Source organism: Euleptes europaea, chromosome 16 (genome assembly GCF_029931775.1).
Source record: "Euleptes europaea isolate rEulEur1 chromosome 16, rEulEur1.hap1, whole genome shotgun sequence".
In the NCBI taxonomy this organism is placed as follows: Eukaryota; Metazoa; Chordata; class Lepidosauria; order Squamata; family Sphaerodactylidae; genus Euleptes; species Euleptes europaea.
The window spans coordinates 1409942-1434316 of NC_079327.1; the positions used below are offsets into that span (position 1 = coordinate 1409942).

General features: G+C 44.1%; 1 protein-coding gene across 3 annotated transcripts in view; it reads left to right on the forward strand.

Moving 5' to 3' along the window:
• ENOX1 (ecto-NOX disulfide-thiol exchanger 1) overlaps positions 1-24375 on the forward strand; it is a 131872-nt gene that overhangs the window by 79661 nt on the left and 27836 nt on the right. For all 3 annotated transcript variants that reach the window (XM_056861768.1, XM_056861771.1, XM_056861769.1), the window contains one exon: positions 17245-17429. In XM_056861768.1, the coding sequence (XP_056717746.1) occupies positions 17245-17429 (185 nt within the window). The remainder of the gene's footprint in view (positions 1-17244; positions 17430-24375) is intronic.

Sequence of the window (24375 nt, forward strand, 5' to 3'; positions counted from 1 at the left end):
AGAATTAAGCTGTTCATTTGAGAGAAAATCAGGGGTATTGTTTGTATACTGTGAAAGAGAAACAAAAGGGCTTTTGGCACATTTCTGATAAGTTTGTTGGTAATAGGAACAGGAACAGAACCAAATTTTGTCAGAAATGTGAAGACATGCGTAATAACAATATTAAGGATACTGAGTGAAAAGTGGTTTTTCCTCAGCGTCAGCAAATCTTTCACTTTTTAGTGATAAGATTTTTTTAAAAAAATATGATTCATTTGTGATACTTCTCACAAACTTAACATTTATAACATTAACAACCATAAATATTGGGAGTATGGAATATAATCAACAAATTATATGTGTATTTGATGGATTTCTACAGCCATCCAGGAATTTTGGCAAACGATAGTTACTGAAATTAAAGGGGTGATAAATATTCCCTCCCAAAAACCCTAAAATTCTATTACTAGGATATTTACACTAATGTGCGTGTGAGAAAGAGAGACAAAGATCAAGAATACCATTTTACTGCTTCTGGCATGGTGATTTTGGACAAAACTGGAAAAATGCTAACTGTTAAACAGTGGAAAGTAGTGATGTTGTCCAAACTAAGCAAAAAGGTGAGGTTGAAAGATGGAAGACAGTGAGGACCTGTTTTCTCAGGCAGTTGGAAATCTTTTACTGATTTTTGGAAAACAACACCCAGTGACGTGTGAGTGGAAATGACAGCGGAGCGAGTGCCGTTGTGCTTGTGGAAGGATGGAGCCCCTCCCCCCCCCCCGCCACCACCATGCTGATCCAAATTGGGCCCTGCGGCACTTGGGTAAGTACATTTTTAGATCATTTAGTGTTTGTAGCGAAAGCCTAATAAAGTTTCTTTGATGTGGGTAAGTTCCCTGCAGCTGCCCCGTGGCTGAGGGGAAATGGAAATATATCGTGTAGTTTGGCCCTACGGTACTACCTTTTAACCAATCTTTTGTACCTGAGACTTGTAAAGAGTCTCAATTTTTGAGAGCAAAGATGCTGGGACTTGTGTATACTTGGAACAGAAACTTTTATTTATAGTCAGCTGGTCCTGAGAGGGGGGAAATTTCTGCACATGACTGAATGTATTGCTCTCTTGTTCTCTCTCTTTCTCTGTCTCTCTTTGCCATCAAGTCACATCTGACTAATGGCAACCCCATAGGGTTTTCAAGGCAAGAGACGTTCAGAGGTGGTTTCCTATTGCCTGCCTCCATGTCACACCCCTGGTATTCCTTGGAGGTCTCCCATCCAAATACTAGCCAGGGTCAGGGCTGAGAGTGTGTCACTGGCCCGTGGTGACCCAGCAAGTTTCCATGGTAGAGTGGGGATTTGAACCTGGGCTTCTCAGATCCTAGTCCAACACCTCAACCACTACACCATACTGGATCTTTCTTTCTTTCTTTCTTTCTTTCTTTCTTTCTTTCTTTCTTTCTTTCTTTCTTTCTTTCTTTCTTTCTTTCTTTCTTTCTTTCTTCCTTCCTTCCTTCCTTCCTTCCTTCCTTCCTTCCTTCCTTCCTTCCTTCCTTCCTTCCTTCCTTCCTTCCTTCCTTCCTTCCTTCCTTCCTTCCTTCCTTCAGAATATGCATGATGAGAACTACAAAACTTGACTCAGTTTCCAGAGTCAGTTACCAAACTACTTGTTCAAAACTGCTGAATTGGCTATTTGCCTGTAAACTGTCTTCTTCTATTTCCACCTTGCATGGTTGTTTAACTTTACTGTGGTCCCAGAACGTGGTCTTAAGGCCCATAATATTGCAACAGGATTGAAGCTAAGCAGGGCTGCCTCTCTGGTTAGCACTTAAGACAGGAGACCACCAGGGATACCATCTGGACTTCCTTGATGGATGAAAGGTAGAATTGAAGAAGCGAACTTTTCTCTCATAGCATCACTTAAAAGATGCTACCTTCATACCTTAAATTCAAATAACCTCTTGATCTTTTCTGGTAATTGGAAGCATGGTAAACATCATCCTCCCGCCCCGCACCCCAGGCTGTCTGTCAGTGCTCCCTACACATCTGTAGGCCCTCTGCATTTGCAACTCTGAAATGTTGGAGGTGATCGTATCCTCTAGCAAAGTTTCCCTGACTTCAGCATATCAGAGGACGCTGTCATACTTATTCATCACAGCAACAAAGGGGTTGTCAACCTTTTATTTTAAAGAAGAAGGAAATGGAACTTTCAAGGAGACGTCTTCAGTAAAGGCTCTGGAACGACGGCTGCCTCACTGCAAACCGCGGCACTTTGATGCCTTTGAACTGCCAGAAAAAGCTATTATCTAGATTACATTTTATTATGTTTTCTGGGTTTTTCATCCTGATAAGGTTTAATGTGGGATCATTACATATGAGAATAGATTTAATCCTGTTTTCTTAGCAGGCTTTAAGGACACCAAGGGGATTATTTATATAATAAGATGCAAGGTTGCTATGGAAAGCTCTATAGCAACCTAGCATCTTCACAAAAGCCAGCAGCCGCTTGTGACAGCAATCTAAATTTACATTTATTTTAGTGTCATTTTTATCGACACTCTTAGTCTCTCATTTTGACAAGGTGCTAAAATATGTTTTGGGGGCTTCAGCTTGAACACAATTAACAGTGTAGTGCTGGAATTAAAACAGTTCATAAAAATATTGGGGAATAATGATATAGCAGTTTTTACAAAATAACATTCCAGAGTACCAGAAAAGAAACAGTTGTATCTCTCCCCAACAAGATATTGCTTCATTCTTCACAAACATGATCATTAAGTTAGCAATAGCCGTGTTTGGAATGGAATGGAATGGAATGGAATGGAAAAAGGTGAGATTTGGCTTGCTGTTGAAGATTTATGCCCATTTATCTGCATCCAGGAAGGGTCCAAAAAAGCCCATCCATGACAACACTGCCACCACCACCTCCTGAGCATGGATTTATTGATCTGGCATACATGCATCCTTAGGAGCAGTGCGTGAGAGACCATAGGGGCCCGATAGATCTAAACATAAGCGCATTGAAATCCCATTGATTTTTGTGTGTGTTTTTTTTAGAAAGGGGTTCCGCTCTTGTTTAAATCTTTCCCAGTGAAATTGCTGAGAAAGTAAAATTGCAGGATTGTGCCCCAAGTAGAAAGTTTTGGTGTCATATTATGGGAAAATATTATGTCGCAGAAATGAATTATAATATTGTCATGTATTTCATGCATCTTCCTCTTGACAAATTCCAAGCCGAAGCTATAATAAGCATTTTTATATAGCATGTGTTCAGTCTCTTCATAGACGCCATCGCATATACACCATCTCATGCTCATCAACATGGGAGCCAGCGTGGCATAGTGGTTAAGAGTGGTGGACTCTAATCTGGAAAACCGGGTTTGATTCCCCACTCCTCCACATGAGCACCGGATTCTAATCTGGAGAACCAGGTTTGATTCCCCACTCCTCCATGTGAAGCCTGCTGGGCGACCTTGGGCCAGTCACAGTTCTCTCAGAACTCTCTTAGTCCACATGGAGGCAGGCAATGCCTCTGAACGTCTCTTGCCTTGAAAACCTTATGGGGTCACCATAAGTCAGGACTTGATGGCACTTTTGTCAGACTGCAGTACTTTACACACACACACACACAAACCTTTGGAGGGAGGGAGTTGTAAATTTCCTTCATTGTGCAACAGGTTGTACTAGATGATTCTGGAGGTCCCTCCCAAATCTATGTTTCTATGATTCTATGAACATCTTTAGAAGCTTGACGGAAACTGAGTTATTAATGTAGAAAGGTCTATTAGGTAAGAACATAAGACAAAGGTAAATTATATCACACGCTGAGACAAGAAACCCCAAGAATTGTAAGAATGAACAGTGCGGGAAAGATTTATCTGTAACTATTACTGAAGTTGCCTAGCTCAAGTTGCGTAAAAATATTGCAAATGCTTTATTGAATGTAGCTGTATGTGGAAATGGTTACAAGTTGTTGTATAGGTGGTAATAATACACCAGCTAAAAATCTAAATATCCTTAAAGCTTCTTAATTTATTACTTTAATTTGAATTGCCTTTTAAGCGCCAGATGCCTAAGTACTTCTAGGCAGACCATAAATAATGTAAATAAAAAATTATCCATCTAGGATAACTACTGATTGCTATTCCGCTCAAAGCAAAGAGGTTAGATCTGTTTAATGTAATAGTACCGTATCTGATGGGAACCTTTTTGTGCATTTCACAAACATAACACTACAACCACATTAGTGATAGCAGTATGTGGTAGGTAGCTAGAAGAGACATCCTAATCAAGTCTATTCAGACTCCTTCTCAGTATATTCAATGGAGCCTACTCCCAGGGATTGTACTCTGAGAGGACTCTAAGCATTTGGAGGAATGACAACTATGTGGAAATAAAAATAAGCATTTTGAATTGTCCAAAGGCAAAGAGGAAAGTAAGATAAGATTGTAACTAAATAAATATGCTGCATTGGTTTTAGTGGAATTTCATCTCATGTTTTGCTAGTGATTTATTAGTTTTTTATATTCTTTAAAAAGTTAGCATTTATAAGGGAAGAGTTATTTGTCTATAGGAGCCCTTTGCCACTTTAAGGACAATACTCATAGTTTGTTAAGAGACATTGTGGGCCTTCTACCCAGAGTTCAAAACTGTGTTCAAAACTGTAAAGAAGGGCAATGGGTATTAACTCTTTCTTTCTTTCTTTCTTTCTTTCTTTCTTTCTTTCTTTCTTTCTTTCGTCCTTCCTTCCTTCCTTCCTTCCTTCCTTCCTTCCTTCCTTCCTTCCTTCATTCATTCATTCATTCATTCATTCATTCATTTGAAACATTTGTTAGCTGCCTTTCTCCCTTGTGGAACTCAAGGCTGCTTACAATATAAATAAAACATTATTTTAAAAGCCACAATAAAAATGACATAATTTCTGGTGGCGAGGGGCTAAGTCAGCTGATTAAACGGGACTTATTAGCGTTACAAGATGGGGGGGGGATAAATAAATTCCTGCAGTGGTAACTCCTCAAAGGAGAAAACTGTATTTCTGTCCAGCTCTCATACCTTTTTATTCTTTGGGGGCTGTGAGATCCTCATCTCCTTTGGCAATGCAGACCAAAGTTGCACGCAGGAGTGATACTGTTTGGTAACAGCATTGAAAGAGGTCTTGTGGGAGTGAAAAATGTTGCTTCAGAAAGGCCTTTCCCGGTCAGCAGCTAAGTATTTCTTTCTGTGCATGCTTCGTTCTACCACTAGTAGGGAGAGGAGGGGGACTGCGAGGAGCGATTGCAGCCCACGGGAAATGTTTTTTCCAGCAGGTGGAATAACTCCCCCACCTGAGCATTGGCTGTCCAGTCCTGTGCTTGAAGGTTGCCCTCTCTGTCTGCCTCACAGTAGCTCCCGGGCAAAGGAGCAAACTCAGGAAGTCAGGAATTAAAGACAGGATGGCTTTTTCAAGCTGCAGTGGGCCCGAAGGAACTCAGAAGATAATTAAATTAATTACCTCTTGGCAGAACTATACAGTTATATTTATTTTGTGTCTAGATACTACTCTGGGAGAAAGTAACTTGTATTTTTATTGGTACTGTCTTTTCTCAGGGGTCTTGAAGATGAGAGGTAACTCTGTGGCCACTTTCTTACCAATATTTTGTATAGGGTTGCCAACCTCCAGGTAGTAGCTGGAGATCTCCTGCTATTACAACTGATCTCCAGCCAATAAGAGATCAGATCACCTGGAGAAAATGGCCGCTTTGGCAATTGGACTCTATGGCATTGAAGTCCCTCCCATCCCCAAACCCCGCCCTCCTCAGGCTCCACCCCAAAAACCTCCCACCCTCTTCTGTGGAGAAGAGGGACCTGGCAATTTTGTACCAGCCCATACCCGCCTACTTTCACTCTGATGCTGCTGCTGGAAATGATAACTGCATAGGACTTACTAAAGCAGATTCCTGTCCTTGCTGTGAAGTTCGCGTGAAGGAGAAGTGGTCCAGGACGGGGAAGAGCAGCTGACCCTGCCATTCCCTCTTCTGGCCAGTGGTGGGTTCTGAGGCCAACTGAATCCCCTGCCTGGTATTTCTTGGGTTGCCCCTATTGCTGCCAGGGTGCTATCCCCCACCCTCCACTGAGACCTGGGTCAGTGGTGCCCCAAGATCCTTTGGCCTACAGATGTCAAGGGCGTGGGGAAACACATTTAGTTTTGATATCAAAGCAGGGTTTCTCAATTAAGACAGGTATTTTCCTTGGCGCTTTCAAGGGGGAAGTAAATGGCCTGAAGAGAACTTCAGCGAGAGACCCTTAACCAAGGTTCCTTTTCCACCCTCCAGTGCATCTCAGACCACGGCCATAATCAATTACCCAGATTTGCAAGAGCCCGAGAACCAAAGATCTCCAAATTTCTCTCGCAATGTAATCTTCTTTGATAAGTCAGTCATAAGCTCAGCAAGGAACCCCTGGCCTTTGTCAAGCCAACCTTTACTGGTCTGCCCCCCAGGCAATTCAGTCACCCCCCCCCCCGTCATTCTTCTGTCCCCTTAGGGTTGCCAGGGTCCCTCTTCGCCACTGACGAGAGGTTTTGGGGCAGAGCCTGAGGAAGGCAGGGTTTGGGGAGGGGAGGGACTTCAATGCCATAGAGTCCAATTGCCGAAGCGGCCATTTTCTCCAGGTGAACTGATCTCTATCGGCTGGAGATCAGTTGTAATAGCAGGAGATCTCCAGCTAGTACCTGGAGGTTGGCAACCCTATGTCCCCTGTTACCTCACCTAATACCCATCATTCTTCTCTTCCTTATCACCAAAGTTGGACTTTCACCAGTCCTGGTTATAAATCATCCTTTGCTCACCAAAAATTCAAACCACCAATAGGAAGCCAGATCATACACTTTTGGTCCAATACCATCATGGCTTCTAGCTTTGCACTTAATTGGGCCAATAGTAGAGCTCCTCTGTTTGGAGTCCAGGTAATCCAGAGAGGATTAATCTAAAATTCCAATTGGGCATACCCAAGATCTTGAGATCCTGCCTGATGTCTTTAGTCTGTAGTGAACTGGCTATCCTTGGGTCAATTCAAATGGGCCCTAAGAGAGCTTTTCTCGAGGTAAATGCTGGCAGCTCCTTAAGAAGGCTTTCCTTACAGCTGCAGAACTATGGGTTTAAGACATTAGAAAGATAATATTTAAAATAAAACAAAATATAGAGGCATTTTGTTCCCTTATTAATCGCCTCATGAGATGGTCCCCAAACAGTTCCCTTTCTCAGCTGAAGAAAGGCAAAAGCACTTCTTGTTTGATTAAGGGCACTTGAGGACTTGAGGAAAATGTTCATATAATTTCCGAGTACAAGTAAAATATTCCCATCTGATGAATTAACCTTTTAAAGAAATAGTTCGATGTAATTGTATCATGTGGGAAATCTTCTTCATTTGTTTTACAAATCATTGACAATTACATCAATTACAAGGGGTGAATGTTTCCATACTTTGCAAAGATCCTACCAAGTTTGTTTTTTATTATCTCGAAACACCCAACATTCTCCAAATGTAATTTCCAAAAAAAAGCAGAGGGGGGAAAACCAATGAAAGCAGAGAAAGTAGAATTTGAGAACGAACTGGAGGGAGAGATCTGACATGGTCTTATGAGAACATATCGCAGAAAAGCAACAGAGGTTCCAGTGGTGGTGGAAAATGCCATCAAGTCACAGCAAACGTATGGCAACCTTGTATGGCAAGAGAAGTTCAGAGGTGCTTTGCTATTGCCTTCCTTTGCATAGCAACCCTGGACTTCCTTGGTGGTCTCCCATCCGAATATTAACCAGGGCCAACCCTGCTTATCTTCCCAGACTTATGGCGACCCCAGCAAGGGGTTTTCAAGGCAAGAGACGTTCAGAGGTGGTTTGCTATTGCCTGCTTATGCATAACAACCCTCAACTTCCTCTGCGGTCTCCCATCCAAATGCTAACCAGGGCCAATCCTGCTTAGCTTCCAAGATCTGACAAGATCAGGGTGGACTTTGCTGTCCTGGAAGCATCTTAAAATAAGAAATTAAGTGGGATAAAAAGAGCCTCTTTCTCTGCTCCAAGCATTTCCAGGCATTCATGAGCGCACACAAACCAAGAATGATAGGGCCCAATCCCTGTGCCCCTCCCCCACCACTGTTTATGCATAGAGACCACATATAATCCAAACCCATTTGTTTCTAGGAAAAAGATAGCATGTGGAACACAGAATCATCAAATTTCCTGAAATTTTGAAGCCGTGGGGAAAAAATTTGGGAAAGAGGGTGTTGGGAATTTGTGGGAAATCCAAATATATGCAATACTTACTTTTACTGCTATGACAACATGAATGCATGTTTTATGATTTAGTCAGCATAATTTACTATTTTAGTTATAGTTTAGTTACTGCCTCAAGCAGTAGAAATCTCTGAAACAAATAAATGTATGGGAGGGGCTGTGGCTCAGTGAGAGAGCATCTGCTTGGCATACAGAAGGTACCTGGTTCAATCCCCGGCATCTCCAGTTAAAGGGACTAGGCAAGTAGGTGATGTGAAAGACCTCAGCTTGAGACCCTGGAGAGCTGCTGCCAGTCTGAGTAGACCACACTGACTTTGATGGACCAAGGGTCTGATTCAGTAGAAGGCAGCTTAATGTGTTCATGTGTACTATTTGGCACCTTTGTGGAATTCAGTAGTATCAATGTCTTCATTTTCTACAAGTCATATTGCAAATATATCCAGTACTTGAAAGAGCTGCAAACGTCTGCATGTAATGCTACCTTAGCATTTGTAATTAAATTTTTGCCGAGAAGTTTAAAAAAAAGGTCAAAACTAGAAAATTTGTAGCCAAAAAAGAAGGAAGCACATTGTTTGGACGGAGCCTCATACAGTCACAATAGGACTTACCAAGATATTTGGAAATCAAGTTAAACTTTATTACTTTGAAGAGGAGAGTTAGTAAAATATTGTCGAAGGCTTTCACGGTCAGAGTTCATTGGTTCTTGTAGGTTATCCGGGCTGTGTAACCGTGGTCTTGGAATTTTCTTTCCTGACGTTTCGCCAGCAACTGTGGCAGGCATCTTCAGAGTAGTAACACTGAAGGACAGTAAACTTAGTAAACTTAACCAAATCTGTTCCTAAATAAAGCCATCTTCAGCTGCCTCCTAAAGATGAAAAGCCCATTTCCTTGGGAAGGTTGTTCCGTAATGGTCGGGCTGCCACTGAAAAGGCCTCTCTCGTGTTACCCACCAAGCTAATGTAGGGTTGCCAACCTCCAAGTACTAGCTGGAGATATCCTGCTATTACAACTGATCTCCAGCCAATAGAGATCAGTTCACCTGGAGAAAATGGCCGCCTTTGGCAATTGGACTCTATGGCATTGAAGTCCCTCCCCTCCCCAAACCCTGCCCTCCTCAGGCTCCACCCCCAAACCTCCCACCAGTTGCAAAGAGGGACCTGGCAACCCTACGAATGTACTTAACGCCATCCAACATATGTCCCCTTCCTTACCTCTTGGCTCAAGTTCCTTGGGCCCATCGTCAGTGGACAAAGCTAAATCCAGGAATAGGTCCCTTCCCTGCTCCTTATTTCACTATATATGAATCAAGTAAGGTCATTACTAGGTTTATTTTAAGAGTACTAAACCAGACAGATTAAGTTTTTACTTAATGCATAATCACACCAATCACAAAAGGAAAATAGGAAGGAAATTTATTTTTATAGAAGCTGATCAAAAGGGGGGGAAGTGGGGGATTAATGCATTAATCGTTTTAACTTATTGGGTTGGAGCCAAGTCTTTAAATCACAGGCTCTTCTCTTTTTAATTCATATCTGTGGTATAGAGAGAGAGATTTCCTTTTCCCTCCCCTTCTCTGGTCCCTTCGCAACCATCTTCTTCTCTTTGCTGCCCTCCCTCACCCCTACTAACTTCAAACGAACTTTTCATCTCCTTATCCCATAGGATTCCAGCAGATTCTCTTCCTGGAAGCTTCTACATCTTTCCTTTGATTGTGTGCGGGCCCCGGCATCTTTCTCTCCAAACCAGAGTTGTTGAGTAGCAGAGAGCCAGCTTGGTGTAGTGGTTAATAGCGGTGGCTTGGAGCGGTGGGCTCTGATCTGGAGAACCGGGTTCAATTCGCCACTCTTCCACATGAATCCAGCTGGTACCTTGGGCTAGTCACAGCTCTCTCAGCCCCACCTACTTCCCAGGGTGTCTGTTGTGGGGACGGAGAGGGAAGGGGATTGTAAGCCAGTTTGATTCTCCTTAAAAAGGTAGAGAAAGTCTGCATATAAAAACCAACTCTTCTTCTGTACATCTATTGCCTTGAAAACCTTGGCTGTGACTTTATGTCACTTTCCAGACATTAGGAAGAATTTTCTAACAGTTAAGAGCTGTTCCTCAGTGGAACACGCTTCTTCTTCTTCTTCTTCTTCTTCTTCTTCTTCTTCTTCTTCTTCTTCTTCTTCTTCTTCTTCTTCTTCTTCTTCTTCTTCTTCTTCTTCTTCTTCTGTAGAGCTATTAGAAATTATAGTGTATCAGGAAACCAAGTTTCTGTTTTGAGTTCACCTCAGACTCAGAGTATAAACAAAGGACAAAGTAGGACTTTCCCCACAAAAGTAACAGAAAATTACCCAGATTTTCAGAGGTGAGAAAGATATGCAGAGCGTGGCTCACACATCTCATAGTCGGAAGGGACCACCAGGGTCATCTAGTCCAACCCCCTGCACAATGCAGGAAATTCGCAACTACCTCCCCCCCACACACACCCAGTGACCCCTACTCCTTGCCCAGAAGATAGCCAGGATGTTCTCCCTCTCATCATCTGCCTAAGGTCATAGAATGAGCATTGCTGTCAGATGGCCATCTGGACTCTGCTTATAAACCTCCAGGGAAGGAGAGCTCACCACCTCCCGAGGAAGCCTGTTCAATTGCTCCTGTTCAATTGACACGGATGCCCTAGGTGCTCATTTCTGCCAGGGCTGGCGTTGCAATGAGGAGATATGGGGTTTTGGTGAAATGGTTGGAATGTAAGTGGATTAGAAAATGTTGCCTATAGAGACAAGGGTTGCAAATGCGCAAGTGGCGATACCGAATTTCACATGTTGGTTTGAATTCACCATTGGTGGTGATGATGGAATTCCATATTCTGTGTAGCCACAAAATTAGCAGCTGAAAATAAAAGTGATTCAGACCTAGCATTTAATTAAAAATGATATCAGTGTCGGGAAGGGGCTGTGGCTCCGTGGTAGACCATCTGCTTGGCATTCAGAAGGTCCCAGGTTCAATTCCCGACATCTCCAATTAAAGGGACGAGGCAAGTAGGTGATGTGAAAGACCTCTGCCTGAGACCCTGGAGAGCCATGGAGAGGGGCCATGGCTGAGTGATAGAGCATCTGCTTGGCATGCAGAAGTTCCCAGGTTCAATCCCCGGCATCTCCAGTTAAAGGGACCAGGCAAGCAGGTGACGGGAAAGACCTCTGCCTGAGACCCTGGAGAGCCGCTGCCGGTCAGAGTAGACAATACTGGCTTTGATGGACCCAGGGTCTGATTCAGTATAAGGCAGCTTCATATGTTTATATAACACAAGGTTAACCAGGAGCTTGGGGAAGTGTCGGGGGCGTTCTTGAATTCTTCTCACTTTGCCATCCCTCCTCTTCTATATGGCACTCGTAGCTGGGAAGGACATCTCTGACCTGTAGTTGTATATATTATGCAGTACTCATCTTGGCACTGTAGATGGATTGCCTCTTCTGACACCGCGTTGCATGACATTATGACATCCTGTCCTTTCATGAGACTGCTATTGTATAATACACTGTCATCTTGGTAGTCACTATAAATATTTATGCTTGTCACCTTCTGAACATTTCCCCTTGGCTGTTTTCTTCATGCTCTGTGCCGGTAAACATTGGCGTCAGCTAACTCTAGCAATGGCCTAACTCCGGTGCGCCATTATAAATGTGATTTTACTGTTTTTCAGGTAATCATTTTATAGGATCTATTGCACATAGATTGATATTTTGGGGTGGTAATCACTGAGTCGGGTCTTCATCTGAATAATATCCCTATCGTCATCACATGAATATTTCAGTATCGGGATCTCAGCCCTGCAGCCCTGCCCCACGTAACCTTGCGTGTGTCTGGGGAGATCAATGCTGCTATTTGATATTCAACACCAGAATGCTTCAGCCTCTCCCAGGGGTAAAACTGGAAAATGTCACATCAGAATACCCTCGCGAGCCAAGTTGGTCTCTGCTCTTTTACTCCTATTCTTTTGTGTGAGGGAGTCCATTAGTAAAGCTGCTATTTTTCCCTTCAAAATCCATCCCAAACTTAAGTCCTCAGACAGCTGCCTGCTGCTGTTAATGAATTGGAGCGGTGGGGAATAACAATCTTTAAAATAATCTGAATCCATCATGCCAACCGCAGGATCTAATTAGCATTACTCCCCTCAACCCTCCTCGCCGCCTACAGTTTTTACACTAATCAGTCGTGCTCAGATTTAAATTATTTTGAAAGGAATTTGGAGGCTCCCACACCCCTCCCTGTTCTACCTGCACAATAATTACAGCAAGGAATCCCAGAAAAGGATGTTGCACCAGGGCCATTGGGACACAAAACTGGTCATCACTACAAGTATTGTGCTTTCTGTTTTTCTATTTTTTTTTAAAAAGAAAAACCTTGCTGACTGTATTTAGTAATTTTACAAAATAATTATTCCTGTCGTGATGGTAATTGACAAAGAGAGGCATTATAGTGCAGTTTGGATCCATGCCTAGCCCATGACGCTCAGGGTAGAAGTTCGTCATCCTCACATTGTAGCCTAGGACCATGACAAGACACATCTCACCTGGGGTGGGGCTGTGGGTCAGTGGCAGAGAGCCAGCTTGGTGTAGTGTTTAAGAGCGGCGGACTCTGATCTGGAGAACCCGGTTCGATTCCCCACTCCTCCACATGAGCGGCGGACTCTAATCTAGTGAACCGGGTTCGATTCCCCACTTCTCCACATGAAGCCTGCTGGGTGACCTTGGACTAGTCACAGTTCTCTCCGAACTCTCTCAGCCTCACCTACCTCACAAGGTGTCTGTTGTGGGGAAGGGAAGGTGATTGTAAGCTGGTTTGATTCTCCTTAAAAAAGGTAGAGAGGTAGGTGGGGCTGAGAGAGTTCGGAGAGAACTGTGACTGGCCCAATGTCACCCAGCAGGCTTCAGGTGTAGGAGTGGGGAAACCAACCCGGTTCTCCAGATTAGCGTCCACTGCTCATGTGGAGGAGTGGGGAATCTTGGCCATCTTCTGGGCATGGAGTAGAGGTCACTGGGTGTGTGGGGGGGAGGTAGTTGTGAATTCCCTGCATTGTGCAGGGGGTTGGACTAGATGACCCTGGTGATCCTTTCCAGGTTCTCCAGATTAGAGTCCACCGTGCCAAACCACCACTCTTAACCAGTACCCCACACTGTATGAGTGAAATCCTACAAATAAGACTACCCTGAGGCCCTAAGATTGCTCTTTCAGGTATCATTCCACAAGGAACTCAAGGTCAAATTAAGTATATATATAGGAACTGCTTTACAGTGGTTAGGTTGCTACTAGTGCAGGCTTAGAAACAGGTCAAGGTATCTGAGACCGAGACATGCATCAGCAATATATAGTTTATGATGCTCAAGGGAAAAAATATCAGTGCATAAAAAATGCTGGGAAAGAAATAGAATTTTACAGGACAAATATATAGGCATGGTGTGTTTTGGAATAAGCCCAAATGGGAGGAGACAGCTGAAGAGTAATTGTATTTGAATTGTCTGGATCTGTTAGAGATTGAGTGTAGGAAACTGTGTGTGTGTGTGTCTGAGAAACACACACTGTTTCTCAGATCCAAATGGACTGCTTATCTCACTGTTTTCTATGACAAGTCTATAAACACTGTATGTGTAATTTAGAAGAAATCTAAATTGTCTTTACAAGCTGTAAAAACACATTTTAAATGTTTTTTAAAGCTAAAAGGGATTTTAAAAAAATCCAGGGGGTATGCAGGCTTTTTTGAAGGGGGAAAGGAAGGTATTATTTTAAAATCCTCTTGGGTCCTCACAATGTCAGAAAAAAGGTAGGATATGTAAATGCATTATAAATAAAAGAATTACACCTGTTTGATCTTTAAAAAATGACTGTTAGTGTCCGTGTAGTATTTAAAGTGTTGGACTGGAATCTTGGAGACCCCCAGTTTGAATGGCCTGGACGTCTGTTGGGTGACCTTGGGTCAGTCACATGCTCTCAGGTTAACCTACCTCATAGGCTTGTTGTGAGGATAAAATGGAGGGAGGAGAACAGTGTAAGCCAGCTTGAGTCTTCATTGGTGGGAAAGGCAGAGTATAAATGAAGTAAATCACCAGGCAAGGAGGTGATGTGAAAGACCTCTGCCTGAGACCCTGGAGAGCCGCTGCCAGTCTGAATAGACAATACTGACCTTGGTGGACCGAGGTTCTGATTCAGTATAAGGCGGATACATGTGTCGTGTGTAAATAAATAAAGTTAGTAAATCTTGCACATTTCCAATGCTAATCATTTATAGACACTAAAATATACTTAGACATTAAGGCTTAGCAACAAGAAGCAATTTTCCTCCAGGCCAGATTGGCCAGGGATCCTGGAGTAGGTATTCAGAGCTCGACTGCCTTTGAACATGGTGATTCCCTTGAGTCACTGATAGACTGCTTTGCCTCATGTAAACCACACATTTTCCCACACCTGCGTGGTGCAGGACACCTTTCTCCTTTTTATTACCTTACCAGGTTCATCTGAACAAATTCTTGAAGGTCAGTTTTTCATAAAAGTATTGATGCATGTTTTTCCCCCCTAAAACTGTTTATTTTGAGGTAACTTTACCGTCACTTCAAGGCAAATAATCTACCAAGTATGAACCTATATTACTTTTGACAGTAACTCCATTTTATTCACAACAGCACGTTTTGTTTTATTATTCATGTTTAAATGTATGGGCTGCTTTTCCACCATGGGGCCCTCAAAATGGCTGAGCGACATAAAACACCTGAGTTATGTTGCCTGTGAGGCAATAAAGCTTAACTGAAACAAGGAGATAGTTGTCATATAAAACCTAAACTAATTACATTAGTAGTGATATATTTAGACCTCCATCAAATCATGGAATTTGAGGAGCTGGAGGAAATCCCAAGGGTACTGGAAAACATTTGGGACAGAAACCCATCCAGACATGCCTCCAAACCTTCCCAAAAGAGAGGCCGTTAAAAATTCCTGGACAGTTTCTGCCACTGTTTATGCATCAAATTAGCTAAGACATTTTGAGAAAGTTGTTGTGCTGTGGTTTAACCTCACTAGTGCCTACCCAAAATTCCCCAGCATCTCAGATGCACACATAGCACTTCCCGTGTGCCTGAATTCTGCCATACGTTCACTTGAATGCTCACCCTCGCAATGGGAAGTGTACGTGGAATTTCCATGATACACAGAAGCAGATATGGCCACGTAAACCTGGGGCTGCCTCTGAAAAGACCCTCGGTCGTGCACCCACAAACAAGGTTCTTTGATTGATGGGACTGTCAGGAGGACCTCTCCCTGTGATCTTAATTCTGGGGCAGGAACACGTGGGAGAAGACGGTCCTTCAGATACCCTGGTCACGTCGAGCAAGAGGGAGGGATGACGGCGAGTGAAACAGCCATGCATAAAAGACTATAGTTCATGGTGACAGAAAAAATGCTTTTAAAAGAATGGAGTACAGTGTGGAAAGGTCAGAGAACTGGTGTTTGAACCCTTTGGCTGTGTGGTTTCTGGGAAAGGTGGGTCAGCTCTCTTGCATATCAATTCATGCCTCCTTTTGCAAGTGAGAATTTTAACTGCTTATGGGAACCCTTTTTCCTCTCTGCTTGAAATCTGGGGTCTAGGTTCCAGAGATGAAAGGTGCAATCTCAGATCTGCCCCACTGAAGCCCATGGAAATTTCCTGATTTGGCTAGCTTTCCTTGGAAGAACCTGACTCATTTTTAAAAAGACATACAATCTGAATCCAGCTCTTTCTTCATATACTCCTCACAATCAGGAATTGGCCGCCTGCCATCTAACTGAGGAACTAATGTTCTAACATCCAACTGTCCTTTTTTCATATGGGGAAGCGGGGTTTTTGTGAAATATATTCAGGGGTCATTTAAAGATCATGCTGTCTATAATTCAACTACCGTATATTTCTCCCGTGAAATGACAATGAAAGAACTCATAACACTGAGTATGAAAATTATACAATTGGTAATATGAATTAATAATGTGGCCTCAGATACAAATGTTCGTAAAATTGGTTGTGGTTCTGAATTTAATTACAACTGCTTCATAACAATGTGATTAAATTACAGTCCCAGAATAAATAGTATATTTTACCATTTACTCGCTAAACCAAATAAGACCTAGTTTTTGTCACCAAATGAAAGGAGAGTTTTTTTTTCCTGAAGGACTAGAACAGCAATTCTGAAATAGAGACTACATTTCTCCTTTCTTTCCATATTGTACTCAAATAATGTCTTTAAATAATGTTGCTGGTATGATCTTTATTGCTTCCTGCATTTTGCTACACAAATTTCAGCCTACATTGCAGATGATGCAATTCATTTGCAAAATGTAATTTCCATCTCTGCATACTAATCGATTTCTCCGCAAACACCTGCTATCAGTTATGATAATAAAACTGCCATTCTGAATTGAAAAAGGGCCAAATGGAGCTTCAAGAGGAAATGACTTAAGTGTGTTTCAATGCCACTAATGTAGTAATACTTCTGTAGTGCCAACATTTTCTCGAGCATTTGCATTTTCTCTGTCTAAACATAACCCAAGGCTGATAAACAATCCATAGGGGAAAATCTCAGATTTCATCTTCGTTGCAGAATACCTGACAGATGAAGCTCCATTGCTTGAAAGAGGGCAGAAGAGAATGGCCCAGACATCTGGGTCCTACCCTCATATAAATAGTCAATTGAATCAGAGCGGAAGTTGGTACTAATAGACTCCATTGTTTCCGCCACAGAATCACTGGGTATAAAGAAAGGCCAATTTTCACAGAAACATCTCTGAACACCCAGCAGGGTTTAGAACTTGTGTCTCTCAAACAGCAGTCCATTCCCCAACCACAGAGCAGGCTATTTTTGAAACTCAGTTCAAACTGTGCCCATCATTCTGCATCAGAATTCCAGAGGCACAAAGTGGTTGGAGGCCCCTGGTGTAGGGCACAGATCATCTTGGGGGGACCTCTTAATTACCAGCATGGTTTTTTTTCCCCTCTCAGCTCTAGCGGCTCAAGCTTATGCCCTCAAGGAAGAGAACGACAGTCTCCGATGGCAACTGGACGCCTACCGGAACGAGGTGGAACTCCTGAAGCAAGAAAAAGGGCAGCTCTTCCGGACAGAGGAGAGCCTCACGAAGGACCAGCAGCTGCAGTTCCTGCAGCAAACGCTTCAAGGGATGCAGCAGGTACCACTGCCCAAGCGCCACACGGGAAGCCACGCACATCTCAGTTTGGTCATCCACTGGTCAACATTTATCATAATTCCCAGGGGCCCTGAGCCAACTTGTTTGCAGCCCTGCAGAGTTGCTTTTGAAATGTAGGGGTAGAGAAAAAAGGAGAGCCAGTGTGATGTAGTGGTTAAGGTGTTGAGCTAGGACCTGGGAAAGCCAGGTTTGAATCCCCACTCCAACCCGGTTCACCAGATTAGCCTCCGCCGCTCAGGTGGAGGAGTGGGGAATCAAATCCGGTTCTCCAGATCAAACTCCACCTTTTAACCACTACACCACGCTGGCTGGAAGCTTGGATTCCAGAGGTGGAAACCCATCCATACTGGTGCAGAAATGTCTTTGATTCATGTAGTGGCGACAACAAAAAGACTTCTTCTGTGTAATCCACAGTGTCCCCCATCCCTTTTGTTTATCGTGATAGACCTGGGGCGCCTCATTCCACCCAGAAAGCTTAGCATTGTAGTAGACTCATTTCTTAAGAGGGAAACATTATTTATATGTGAAGTTTGAACCCTTTCCTGGGGAAGGAGGATGTAGTAGACAGAATTAATCTCACCTTCATCCATACAGCTGGATGATGCTATTGGGGTGGGGGGGCACTTTGTTGTAGGGTTAGCTGTAGTGCATTACTGGGAACAGCCAGCTCTGTCTCCACTTGGTTTCTAAGGTAAATACGGGCACTGGTCAATAGATGCCTGTGATGCTTCTGTCTATCAAACAATTCAAGCATCAATAGATGGACTGGAAGGAGGGAGAATTTACTTTCTGATATTTCTGATACTGATAATTAAAAGTGGGGGAAATGCGAATTCCCTTCAACCAAAATGTTACCAGCATGGTGTTATGGTTAAGAGTGGCGGACTCTGGAGAACTGAGTTGGTTTCCCCACTCCTACACATGCAGCCTGCTGGGTGACCTTGGGCTAGTTACAGTTCTCTCAGAACCGGGTTTGATTCCCCACTCCTACACGTGAGGCCTGCTGGGTGACCTTGGGCCAGTCACAATTTTCCACAAACTCTCTCAGCCCCACCTACCTCACAAGGTGGCTGTTGGGAGAGGAAAGGAAGGTGATTGTAAGCCGCTTTGAGATTCCTTATGATAGAGAAAAGAGGAGTATAAAAACCAACTCTTTTTCTTCTACCTTATGTGAAGTCATTTTAAATTGCTCTGCAAGAATATGGTAGCTGGGGAAAAAACGCAAGGCTCCTCTGCAGTGAACCGCATGTTCAGTGCGTAATGAACGAATCTTCTGGAAAAGCTTTATATCTGAGTTAGATTATTTTAGAGAAAATGGGTACATTTTATGTATAGGAAAAATGAGGTTCAGCAATTCTCATTTGTTTTCAAGTTACTGCCGCCATCTGGTCTTTTCTCCCTTTTTTCAAGATTCTCTTACACATTTACAGGACCAGGAAATAAAAAACACACAACTACAGTAGTATTATTTTCTTTTTCCCCACTTCAAGATAATAGCACTTATGGAAAGCAGCAGCAATCCCACTATTGATATTGTGTGGAAATGAAATCCATTCAGCTTGATGGCAGTTCAAGCATTGCGTTCAGATTTCTGCGATAACTCTCTCCATAAAGTTACAATACGGTTTTATTTCATTCCCAGGATGAGATCTCTAACAAACAAATAGGAATAACGCCCCGTATGCATAGTAACAAATGAGATGTGCTTTCCCTGTCTTTAAGATTGAACTGGATCATAAAATTATACCATTTCATTCCGTGAATTATCTGGCTTGTCCCCTTGGTTTTAAAATAGTTGCCCGTCTCTTTCTCCTCGCATCTAAATTAGGATCCCTCTAATCTAAACCACATCTTTTATCAAACCAAGTGGGGAAAATGCTCCGTAGCCTTCCATTGCTCACTTGCAGATCTCAGTGATCAGCACGATTCTTCCAAAGAGGCCTTTGTTGTGGAGGAAGCGATATGCTATAAGTCTGGCTCCTTCCCTCGGCACAGGCAGTCCCAAGGAAAGGAACCCTTCAAAACTAGACTTTTGCTTGCCATTTTAATTATTTTACTTCTTTTTTTGCACACACAGAGCTAGTTCAAAGGGGTTCCCCTTATTATATTACTTCTGTGTTGCAGAGGTACAGATTTGCTGCCCTGTGTAAGACAGAAACAAACAAAAAACCTCCATCAAAATAGCCCTCTGCATGCTGAAATATTGTGTTTTTATTTAAAAACAACCTGGCAAACAATGGGCTAGTTTGAAGGGGCTTGTTTGTTTTATATCACAACACACGGGTGTGTTTTTCACAGGATGCTGGATTGCACACCCATGGAATTTAAACTTTTGGGCCCTTTGCCCGGGGTCTCCCCAGACACCAGGGGAACAGGGAGAAACATTATTTCCTGAATCCTGGGTTCTGTTCTTCAGACCACCACAACATTTGATGGAAAGTGAAACCCCTAGATTAAAGACAGAACGGTTACTAATTGGGGCAGAGCAGAGCTGGAGGAATCTGCTCACCCCACTCGGAATCTTAATGCCATGCAAAGTCCCCCCGGGCTCTGGAAAGAGTCTGATGGCCATTTATTCGGCAAAGTAGAAAAGAGGTAAATTTCCATAATCAGCAGCTGCAGTGCTGAAATGCTGCATTGTTTTCAGCCACAAGGTACACAAAATCATACCAGCTTGGATCCTAAGGGCTCTTTCCCCCCACAGGGCGCACTTCTGCTCATAGGAGAGGGGTGGCAATTTTAGATGATTTCCCTCATCTCACTGCAGCCCCCCCCCCTTCAACACAGGCAGGATGGTGCTGCTGCAGTCGTCTTGTTTGTGGGCTTCCTAGAGGCACCTGGTTGGCCACTGTGTGAACAGACTGCTGGACTTGATGGGCCTGGGTCTGGTCCAGCAGGGCCTTTCTTATGTTTTTATGTTCTAACCCCCATGATGTTCCTGGGGCCCACTACCCACTGGGGGGTGTAGCTTGCTGGGGGAGACAAAAGTATGCCGCAGGAGGCAGGAAAGTCATGGTTTACCCAATGCAAATCCATTCCCACCACATAGCATCCCAACTACTGGAGAGCCAGCATGGTGTAGTTGTTAAGAGAGGTGGACTCTGATCTGGTGAACTGGATTTGTTTCCCCACTCCTCCACTTGAAGCCAGCTGGGTGACCTTGGGCTAGTCACAGCTCTCTCAGCCCCACCTACCTCACAGGGTGTCTGTTGTGGGGAGGGGAAGGTGATTGTAAGCCGGTTTGATTCTCCTTAAATGGTAGGGAGAATTGGCATATTAAAAAACCCCAACTCTTCTTCTTCACTCTCTTCTTCACCCCTTCTTAGTAACAAGCCTGATATTATATTAGGTCCAGCTCTGTATAAACTCTCACGTATGTTGTCGTTTACCTAACCTCATGATGAGAAACCTCCATGGGACCCAGCGCTGGTCGGTTTGCCTTGTCATTCACATTTTCCTGTTTCCTTGGTGATTCCTCAATTCTTGTAACCATCTTGTTATTAATGTACATTTCCATAGCCAGCAAATTGTGTTCCTATTATTCATGGCTGCCATATGCTGGCTGCTTGAAAGATGAAAAACAATCCATCTTTGGCGTATACAGACTCGCTCTTGTGGCTAGCCTCCTAAGCCAGCTGCACTGATAAATGAGACCATGTATGCGTATTCTGTGTAGGCACCGTTTACTTGGATTTTAGTCCAAAAAGCAACGGACTCACTTGTCAGGACCAAGTTTGAGCTATGAGTGGCCGTATTCACATCTTGACTAGGAGGTCGTGTTCGCCAGCCCAGAGTCCCTGAGGTTAGTCACTGGAGAATCCAAGATCAGATCTCTCATATCGGATCTCCCATATGTATGAAAAATTCAAAAGCAACCACTGGAGGAGATCCAGATCAGGGCCAGGGAGCAGGTGGAGTCTGAAAACACGAAGCTGCTTTATACTGAGTCAGACCCTTGGCCCATCAAGGTCAGCATTGTCTGCTCTGACTGGCAGCAGCTCTCCGGGTTCTCAGGCCAACGGGTTAAAATTAAATCAAAAGAGTTTCCGTCTAGACATTAGGAAGAATTTTCTAACAGTTAGAGTGATTCCTCAGTAGAACAGGCTTCCTTGGGAGGCAGTAAGTGCTTCTTCCCTAGAGGTTTTAAAGCAGAGGCTAGATGGCCATCTGTCAGCAATGGTGACCTTAGGCAGTTCATAAGAGGGAGGGCATCTTGGCCATCTGGGCATGGAGTAAGGGTCACTGGGGGTGTGTGGGGGAGGTAGTTGTTATATTCCTGCATTGTGCAGGGGGTTGGACTTGATGACCCTGGTGGTCCCTTCCAATTCTATGATTCAGGGAGAGGTCTTTCCCATCACCTACCACATGATACTTTTAACTGGAGACACCAGGGATTGAACCTGGAACCTTTTGCATGCTAAGCAACTGCTCTGCCACTGAGCCATGGCCCCACCTGTAAGCTAATCTTTCTTGACTGTAATACACCCCCACCACCCTCATATTTGCCTCTTGTGGAAACCCTGTGGTATTTGTATGTCCCCCATGGCTCAAAGGGGAGGCGATTGAGATCAGGAAAATGGACCACACAAGTCCTCCCTCACTATGGCCCTGATCCAGATTATCCCTCCACACCTGCTTGTAGCATTTGGAATAAAATATGGGAGCTCTGATCCATGATCCCCTTCTGTCATGTCTACTTTGCTCGCACCAGTGAGAAGGTATTGTTTTCTTGACAGAAGGCCAGACTCCAGATTATCTCCCTAGACCTGGACAGTCCAGAGGTCTCCCAGGCACCATGTCCTGATGCTGCATAGGAAGCTGCCTTCTACTGAATCAGACCCTTGAGGGTCCATCAAGGTCAGTCTTGTCTATTCAGACTGGCAGCAGCTCTCCAGGGTCTCTGACTGAGGTCTTTCCTGTCATCTGCTATTTGAACCTTTTAACTGGAGACAAATTAGATTGAGCCTGGGATCTTCTGCATGCCAGGCAGGTGCTCTACCACTGAGCCACAGCCCCTTGCATGGCTGTACTCCTTTCTGTAACTGAAGAGGCTTCCCTTCCTCCAGGATAGGGTTGCCAGCTCCGGGTTGGGAAATACCCGGAGATTATGGGGGTGGAGCCTGAGGAGTGCGGGGTTTGGGGAGGGGAGGGACTTCAATGCCATAGAGTCCACCTTCCAAAGCGGCCATTTTCTCCAGGGGACCTGATCTCTGTAGCCTGGAGATCAGTTGTAATAGCAGGAGATCTCCAGCCACCACTTGGAGGTTGGCAAGCCTACTCCACAAGCTCAGCAGGCCTGTTCACAGCCTCAGGCCAGGAGGTCTCTGGTTCAAGGTCTGGAATTTCCAATGGTCCCCAGGATAAAAGAATGAGTGGATGTTTACCTGTGCATCTCCCACTCATTTTGACTTTTAATGCAGGTTTGGCGTCATCGTCCTCACTGTTCATTCAACCTTTATCCCAACACGGTTCCCCTCTGTGCTCACCTTCTGCTAGAAGTAGACTGCAATTACTCCTCCAGCCGATTCTCACTGCTCCTCCGCAGTGCTTTAGAGGAAGCCTTTCAGCCATGACGAAAGAGGCTTTAAGGAGTTCAGCACAGGCACAGCTAAAATGTCGTCTGTGCGCTGGGCCAGCGTATTAATATTGTGCATCTTGCCTCAAAGGTGCATTTTGTGCCACATTCCCGTTTCTTTTCCTTGATCCAGTCAGGACTCTGCAAAGTGCTGGAAGTGAATGTATGTTTATCCTGAAGAGGAGAAGACTGAGAGGGGATATAGAATCATAGAGTTGAAAGGGACCACCAGGGTCATCTAGTCCAAGTACTTGAAGGGCTGCCATATACAGGATGGGGCCAAGTAGTTTTCTGTTGCCCCAGAAGGTTGGATCAGAACCAGCGGGTTGAAATTAAATCAAAGGAGTTTCCGTCTAGACATTAGGAAGAATTTTCTAACAGTTAGAGCGGTTCCTCAGTGGAACAGGCTTCCTCGGGAGGTGGTGAGCTCTCCTTCCCTGGAGGTTTTTAAGAAGAGGCTAGATGGCCATCTGTCAGCAGTTCTGATTCTGTGACCTTAGGCAGAGGATGACAGGGAGAGCATCTTGGCCATCTTCTGGGCATGGAGTAGGGGTCACTGGGGGTGTGGGGGGGAGGTAGTTGTGAAATTCCTGCATTGTGCAGGGGGTTGGACTAGACGACCCTGGTGGTCCCTTCCAACTCTATGATTCTATGAAGGACTTTGCGCTGTCTCTTAACCTCAGACTCCAGAGGGGGACAAGAGAGATAGAGGGGACAAGACACTGGGGCATCCTTTCTCTACTGCTCTGACCTATCCCTTTGATGTGTAGATTGCTACTCTTAGGGAAACTTCCTACCTTCCTGCTTCTTCCTCACCTCCTCACACACACTGGCACTTTTTCTCCATCTTGCCACCATGAGGGAAGGATGCACATCCTGGATCTCCCTCCATCCTAGTTAGTTAGAATAGATAGGCAACTATATTTTACTCTATCCTACAGTGGATTGTGGGGTTTGTAATGGGACGTGGAGATTATCCCCCCCCCCAGGTTTCTCATCCATGCATTCTTCAGGGATAGAGCACCTCTCCTACTAGATGACTTCTTCATGTCAGCCAGGGTTGATCCAAGAGCTGGCTGAGAACCCGTCTGCCGGCTTTTCCTTCCGTATCCCTCGACGGAGGTTTTCTTTCTCTCGAGCGAGAGATTGTGCGGCTGCAGTTTGCCAAGTGTCTTTCAGCTATTCCAGACACTGGCCAAAGATCCCTCCCTGTCCTTCCGAAGTAACTCCAAATGAATCAATTTAGTTGCATTATTGAATAGTTGGGTGTACTCAGAATAGGCTTTTTCCCCTCTAAGATAATTGCAAATTAGGTTACAATTGTAGCTAGACAATTAAGAGCTTTCTGTGATG